Below are 7,670 nucleotides of genomic sequence, written 5' to 3'. Positions count from 1 at the left end.
CGCCAGTATTGGTAACGCCGACAGCGGGCAGGCCTCCGGAGCCTATATCTTCAGACCCAACCAATCAAACCCTGTGCCTGTGACGCAGAATGTCCGCAGTTACCTGGTACAGGTAGGAAATTTAGTATTTTTGTCTTTAAAAAAATCGGTGGGGGAGGGGTGATTTGACCAGGATTTTTATTTTATTTTTTTACCACCACAAACCCTGGACATCTCAGACTAAGGGCTCATGCACATGAACATATTTTATTGTCCGCAAAAAAACGGAAATGACTCAGATGTGCATTGAGTATCAGTATGTCCGCAAGTCTGTTCCGCAAAAAAATAAAATAAAAATAAAACATGTCCTATTGTCCGTTTTGTGGATCTGCCCAAAAAAAAAAACAGATGTAACATGGACGTCATCCTTTTTAATTTAAAAAAAAATAAAAATTGCGGACCGTGTGCGTGAGCCCTAAAGAGGTTGTCCAGCGTTGGAGCGGACAACCCCTGGGGTCCTCCTCTGTCCCCCTCAAAATAAAAATACCCATTCACCTACCTGCAGGCCTCAGTATATGGTGGCAGTGTACCATTCAAGCCGCTGTGAACATTGAGGCCTGTGATTGGCTGCAGCAGTCATAGAGCCAGGCCGCTTCCTGGTCCTGTGGGGAACGGAAGCGGCCAGGAAAGATACAGCGCTGGGACCACAGACAGGTGAGTAGGATATGGTCATGAGACCGGCGGTCTAGGCCTGCAGCAGATTTATCGCAGGGGCTCAGGCCGGATGTGAATGTGCTGCAGGGAGAGACATTTATGTATTGGTCAGCCAAACCTGTGGCAAAATGTTGAAGCTAAATGTCTCATGAAGCCACACCCCCTCAGGTGAAGACACACCCCCTCAGGTAAAAACACACCCCCTCAGGTGAAGACACACCCCCTTCTCAGGCTAGGCGCAAATAATTTCTCTAAACCTGGCGGAGCTAAATGATACGACATTTTGCTGCAATTTACCCCAGTAAATGTGGCTCATAGTATAGCAGGTTGCAGAGTTGTTCATTCTGCAATGGTTGATATACAGAAACCTGTACTGCACGGTGTGGATGGCGTCAGTAAGTTGTCCTTGTGTGTGCAGAACTCCCTGGTGCAGGAGGTGTACCAGAACTTCTCCTCCTGGTGCTCCCAAGTGGTCCGACTGTACTCTGACCAGCCGTACGTGGAGCTGGAGTGGACCTTGGGACCTATTCCTGTGGGGTGAGTGTACGTCACCCGGGAGGGGGTGTCTCCGGGGTGAACCCGGATATCGGTCTACCAATGGTGTCTTGTTGTTTCAGGGATCACCTTGGAAAGGAAGTGATCAGTCGCTTTGACTCTAAGCTGCAGACAAATGGGGTGTTCTATACAGATGCAAATGGAAGACAAGTCTTACGGAGGAGGTGAGTACTGCACCTGGTGTTCTGGGCTTCATGCAGCATAGCTCCTCCCTCTAGTGGGTGGCGCAAACTCCATATCACATAGCTCCTCCCTGTCACCCTGTAGTGGGCGGAGCAAACTCATGTCACATAGCTCCTCCCTCTTGTGTCACCCTGTAGTGGGCAGAGCAAACTACATGTCACATAGCTCCTCCCTCCTGTCTGTATCACTCTGTGGTAGGAGGAGCAGGGTCCATATCACATAGCTCCTCTTTCCTGTCACCCTGTGGTGGGAGGGGCAGACTCCATGTCACATAGCTCCTCCTCTTGTCTGTGTCACCCTGTGGTGGGAGGGGCAGACTCCATGTCACATAGCTTTTTTCTTACAGGAGAGACTTTCGGGAGACCTGGTCGCTGGTGCAGACAGAACCAGTAGCTGGAAACTATTACCCAGTGAACAGCCGGATCTATATTAAGGTAAGTGATGTTTAGATCTGCAGTAGGATAACCCTCAACATCCTATTGTGAGGATGGAGCTACTGTGGTGGTGTCTTGCACACGGATACCATGATGTCGCTCCATCTGTCTTGCAGGACAAGACTATGCAGCTGACTGTATTAACAGACCGATCACAGGGCGGCTCCAGCCTCACCGATGGATCGCTGGAGCTGATGGTGAGTGACCACAAAAACAAATCCCAGAGGTCTCCATTCAGGGCTAAACCTAAACTCTGACAGCCATTACCAAAGAGCATTGCATCATGGGAGCTCAGACGACCAGCTGGTAGTCACCTGACAACAGGGTGGAGCTAGTCTGCTGTCTGTTTCCAAGGGCAACCGGCTAGCTCTGTACAGGACTGGAGGAGCCCACAGCAGAATAAAGCTCGAATTTAAGCAGTTTCTGAGTCCCTTCTGTGTGTGTAATCCTTTCCAGGTTCAGCGGCGGCTCCTGTATGATGACGCCCGAGGGGTGGAGGAGCCACTGCTTGAGTGTGGACCATACAGCGAGGGGATTGTAGTTAGGGGGAGACACCTGGTGCTGTTGGACACCCCACAAGATGCTGCAGATCTTCATCGGACTCTGGCCCTACAGGAGTACATGTCCCCCCAGATTATCCTTTCTTCTGGAGATGGGGTGCCCTATAGCTCAAAGCAGGACCCAATCAACCAGGTAGGTGAAGCCATGCTGCGGTCGGGCTGGGAGACTAACGGTATACACTGTGGGTGTACGACGCTGATGGGAGCCGATGCCCAGCTCATACTGGAAGTCGGAGGGGGGTGACTTGGGATCAGTAACCAACATTACAATGTGTTTTTAGTCGCCTCAGATGTACAGAATCTATAGACCAGGACATACATACATACATACACACACTTGGTACATGGTATACGGTAGTTTACTATGCTCTCTCAGCCAGCACTGGGCTAACGTAAACCTATGGACATAGTGAGTGGCTATGCTAAAAACGTTCCAGTTATGCGCGCTAAATGTACATCACAATGTAATGCATGAGAGCTCGGACCAGCGCTATTTCCATAAGTGAGACAGACGTGACGGTCACACAGCGCCAACAGACCCTCCACGACAGGTCAGCAACTTCCAAACTACAACCTCTATCATGCTCCTTTCAGTTCTCTGGGTGTCCTGAGAACAGCTGAGCATGTTGGGAGTTGTAGTTTCAGAACAACTGTGGCTCATGTGTTGTAGCAAATGCAATGGTCTTTTATGTTAAGGGGTATTGCGGTTGATACAATTATCTACTGGCTGTTAGATTGTGGGGGTCCTACTGCTGGGACTGCATGTCGTTCAGAGCACAGGTTGAGCATAAGCATTGCTTTTCCATTCAACTCTATGGGAGAGCGCTCCACTATTTCCAGTACTCCCATAGAGATGAATGGAGGTTCACATGGCCAGCCTGCTACTCCATTCATTTGAGTGGTAGAACCCCCCCGATCTAATAATTATCCCATATCTAGAATATACCTTTTTAATATTTTACTTTTCCTAAAGTTCTCAGCCCTTCGGGCCCCACTGCCCGGCAACGTCCACCTCCTCACGCTCGCTCTGCATGGACCAACAAAGCTTCTCCTCCGCTTGGAGCACCCGTTCCAGGGCCGTGAGAGCAGTAACTATTCCCAGCCAGTCACAGTCAATCTCCAGGTGAGGCCTCGGTCCCACACATTAGGGTAGTATGGGACCTGCTCCTGATCCACACTCACTTCCTATTATACAGGAGCTGTTCTCCACCCTCTCCTTGTCCGAGGTGGAAGAAATGACGCTGTCGGCAAATCTGCCAAAGAGTAAGATGAATCGCATGCACTGGAGAGCGGAGGGAGGTGAGTGACTGGATGACACAATATTTCGTACTCCTATTACCCCTTCCCCACACTCTGCATAGGACAGTACCTGTCTGCAGCCTCCTGCACTGAGCTCATGCTGCTGTTCTGCATTGCGGGAGACACCACCTATTGTATGTAAATGTACACTGCTCATGACACAAGAGATACCAGCTAGGCTTAGGGCCAGTTTTTTGGGAATTATTACTACATTTCTGGGGTACATCATGTGTATAAAACATCTACTCCAATGTAAGTTAAGGGGGTTTCGTCACTTCAAGTGGCATTTACAATGCAGAGAAAGTTAATACAAGGCACTTACTAATGTATTATTACCCATATTGCTTCCTTTGTTGGCTGGATTCATTTTTCTATCACATTATATGCTGCTCGTTTCCATGGTTACAACCACCCTGCAATCCCAAACACAATGGGAAAATTCAGGATTACACTTACCAGTAATTGTTTTTTCCATGCACCCTTGAGAGACCACCTCCATCCAGAACATCCCCCCCCCCCAATGGTTTTCATCTACGAGTGGGGTAAGTATATTCACTGTGAGGGGCCCCACCCATGGGGCACATTTTTATAGTATTGGATGACCCCTTTAGTTCAGTTTAGCAATTGTATCACCTGAGGAGTGCGGAGAAGGGGGGCATCGAGAGTAAACAATGAACCCTGCCACCGAAGAATCCTGGAATGAAATAGGGACCAATTCACCGTTGGGATTGTGGAGGTCCGTTTTTTTGCGTTCCGTATACGGAACCATTCATTTCAATGGTTCTGATAAAAAAATACGGAATGTACTCTGTATGCATTCCGTTCCGTTGAAAGATAGAACATGTCCTATTATTGCCTGCAAATCACATTCCATTGCTCCATTCAAGTCAATGGGTCGCAAAAAAAAAAAAAACGGAACACATCCGTTCTGTTTTTGCGGAACCATCTATTGAAAATGTTTTTGTATGTAATTACTGTATATGCCATATGGAAAAACGGACTAAAAATGTCTAACGGTCGTGTGAAAGAAGCCTAAGATGGACATTCCCTGTCCGATAGTCTTGTTGCTTTAAGGAAACGGACGGAGTATTTCCTCCCTCAGGTGAAGTGCTTGGTCCTGAGGCCAGGATTAATCCCAGGCACACACACCTTCGGGTAGGGTCACAATGCTGACATAACATTTTGAACCAGGAAGGAGTGAGTTTTTTCTTGCACATAGATTTAGCTGTGACTTTCCTAGGGCCCTCTTTGGTATTCTAAAATAAAAGAATAAGCCCCATTAGACTCAAATAGAAGAAATAAAGGTGGGGGATTGAACCCCCTCACCCCACCAGGACTACCGGTCTGCCATCATGACCTGGACCTCGGGGCGCTGACTACCCTCCTCCTCCTCACTTCCAGACAAGGAGAGGGAAGTTTCCATTAGGCACACACACTCAGGCGGGCTGGGATCCTTCTGGCAGCACCCTGAATGGACAGTTAGGCCTCTTTCAGCGCAAGTGCAAAACATTGTAATGCGTTTTGCACTCACGTGAGAAAAATCGCTCATGTTTGGTACCCGAACTTCTTCACAGAAGTTCAGGCTTGGGATCGGTGTTCTGTAGATTGTATTATTTTCCCTTATAACATGGTTATAAGGGGAAATAATAGCATTCTGAATACAGAATGCATAGTACAATAGTGCTGGAGGGGTTAAAAATAATTATTTAACTCGCCTTAGTCCACTTGATCGCACAGCCCGGCTTCACTTCTGTCTCCTTCTTTGCTGATTGCAGGAACAGGACCTGTGGTGACGTCACTCCGGTCATCACATGGTCCATCACCATGGTAAAAGATCATGTGATGACCGGAGTGACGTCACCACAGGTCCTGTTCCTGCAATCAGCAAAGAAGGAGACAGAAGTGATGCCGGCTGCGCGATCAAGTGGATTAAGGTGAGTTCATTATTATTTTTTTTTAACCCTATTCATTTCTATGGGGCATTACGTGAAAAAACGCACAAAGAGGAACATGCTGGGATTTTCACGCAACTCTCATGTAAACAGCCCCTCAGAAATGAATGGGTTGGGATTCAGTGCGGGTGCAATGTGTTCAACACACGCATTGCATCCACGCTTAATACTCGCCCGTGTGAAAAGGGCCTTAGGGCTTTAAATACCCTGCCGGCGATCCCTTGCGGCTGAAAAAAAACAAAACAAAGGAGCAATCGCCGCTCCACTCCTGGAACACATTCCAAATACTGGAAGTTACGAGCCAAGCAAATTCCGGTAGCGCTCACAGCCACCCAAGGAAGCGCTCTCCCTGCCCCCCACCTGAGAAAGAGGGAAGAGAGAGAGAGAGAAAAGGCCCCAGACCGCAACGAGGATCCATGTGTCAACACAACCTCAGTCATGCTGGGACTGCCTAGGACCCAGAAGGAGTGCCCCAGACTTTGCTAGCGGCTCCTAGTGGAGACTTATGCTGCACCAAGTAACCACCATATGTAGACATCACGATGGGCTCCTGCAGCCTAACATACACTCTCCACAGTATGGCCTATCCATAGGACAGGAACTAGTGCTACAGGGGCAGAGCTCCCCCTTAAAGCTGTCCACAGAAGTTCCTGTCCTGGAAGCAGGCACATAGGCTGGTGCTTTTTTTTTTTTATAGTATGCAAGCACTGCCACGCCGATGGATTGCAGGGTGGTCATAACCCCTGGATATGAGCAGTGTTTAATGTGATGGAAAAATGAATCCAGCCAGCAAAGGAAGCAACATGGACAATCACAATACATTTACTTTCTGTACATAATAAATGCCATTTGCTGAAGTGACAAAACCCCTTTAAGTGAAGTTATTCCCTATCCACAAGATAAGGGATAATAAGAAGATGGTGGGGGTCCCACTACTGGGACGCCCATCCGATCATGACAACAGGGACCTCATGGAGTCCCACCAAATGAACAGAGCTAGTGGTCAGGCATGCGTGCAGCCACTCTATTCATTTCTATGGGAGCTCCGGAGATAGCAAGGTACATCTGTCATCTATATCTGGAACTCCCATAGACATAAATGGAGGGCACCATGGGGTACAAGGTCCCTGTTCTCATGATCGGTTGGCATTGCCCCCACTTATCCCCTATTCTGAGGATAGGAGATAAATTCACATAACTAAAATACCCCTTTAATAATTGAAAGATACATTTCCCATAGGGCTTGATGTTCCACAGCAATGCAAATGGTAGTTCTCCAGCCCTTGTAAAACTACGCTCCCCAACATGCCCTGACAGCCACATGCCTGCAGTTGGAAGCTTCAGACCGCCCTACCTGCCCACGTTGCCGTAGTGTGCGAGGTATGACAGTGGCCCAGTGGAGATGATGGAGTATGTACAGGCCAGTCTTTGCAGGGGTTGTATAATCTCACAACTGTGTTTAAAGCGCCAATGCATTTAAGAAAAAAAAAAATTAGCAACTTTGCCAATAGTTAAAAAAGTTTTATATCTACACGCCCTATGCGTTTCCATGATTATAGACTACAGCCAGCCGCTGAGACCAGTCATGTGTTACTTTCTTCTGTCTGTAGGTTATTTCAGATGCAATGGAGCATTAGTTGCAGAAGCATCCCTAAGCCTAGCCTAATCTGTTTGATTCTTCTTTGCAGCTTCAGATTCGCCCAAAGGAGACCATTCTTTCTTCCTGGACCCCACAACGATCACACTGAACCCCATGGAGATCCGCACTTTCCTTGCTACAGTCCAGTACAGAAAGTACACAAACTAGGATAGCTGATCACACCTCAAGGGGGCAGGAAGCCTCCTCCACCCTATGCCTTCATGACCGTGTACTGTACTGTGTGACAGGGCTCAAAATAAACAATTCTTCACAGGAAAAAAAAAAAATATCTGGTTTAATTTACCCTCCGGGGAAACGTTAAAAAAAACAGAAATGTCCGTCCACCGTCCTAGAA

General features: G+C 47.9%; 1 protein-coding gene across 1 annotated transcript in view; it reads left to right on the top strand.

Moving 5' to 3' along the window:
- The window catches only part of MAN2B1 (mannosidase alpha class 2B member 1), an 8,253-nt gene extending 651 nt beyond the window's left edge, over window positions 1-7,602 (top strand). The window contains exons 2-10 of the mRNA XM_044276965.1: window positions 7-112; window positions 1,112-1,230; window positions 1,311-1,412; window positions 1,778-1,865; window positions 1,982-2,062; window positions 2,322-2,558; window positions 3,399-3,548; window positions 3,622-3,724; window positions 7,365-7,602. Coding sequence (XP_044132900.1) covers window positions 7-112; window positions 1,112-1,230; window positions 1,311-1,412; window positions 1,778-1,865; window positions 1,982-2,062; window positions 2,322-2,558; window positions 3,399-3,548; window positions 3,622-3,724; window positions 7,365-7,483 — 1,105 coding nt within the window. The 3' untranslated portion in view covers window positions 7,484-7,602. The remainder of the gene's footprint in view (window positions 1-6; window positions 113-1,111; window positions 1,231-1,310; window positions 1,413-1,777; window positions 1,866-1,981; window positions 2,063-2,321; window positions 2,559-3,398; window positions 3,549-3,621; window positions 3,725-7,364) is intronic.
- The last annotated feature ends 68 nt before the right edge of the window (window positions 7,603-7,670 follow it).

Source organism: Bufo gargarizans, chromosome 2 (assembly GCF_014858855.1).
Source record: "Bufo gargarizans isolate SCDJY-AF-19 chromosome 2, ASM1485885v1, whole genome shotgun sequence".
Lineage (NCBI taxonomy): Eukaryota > Metazoa > Chordata > Amphibia > Anura > Bufonidae > Bufo > Bufo gargarizans.
The sequence above is the reverse complement of the archived record's forward strand: the minus strand, read 5'-3'. Positions and strand labels throughout refer to the sequence as shown.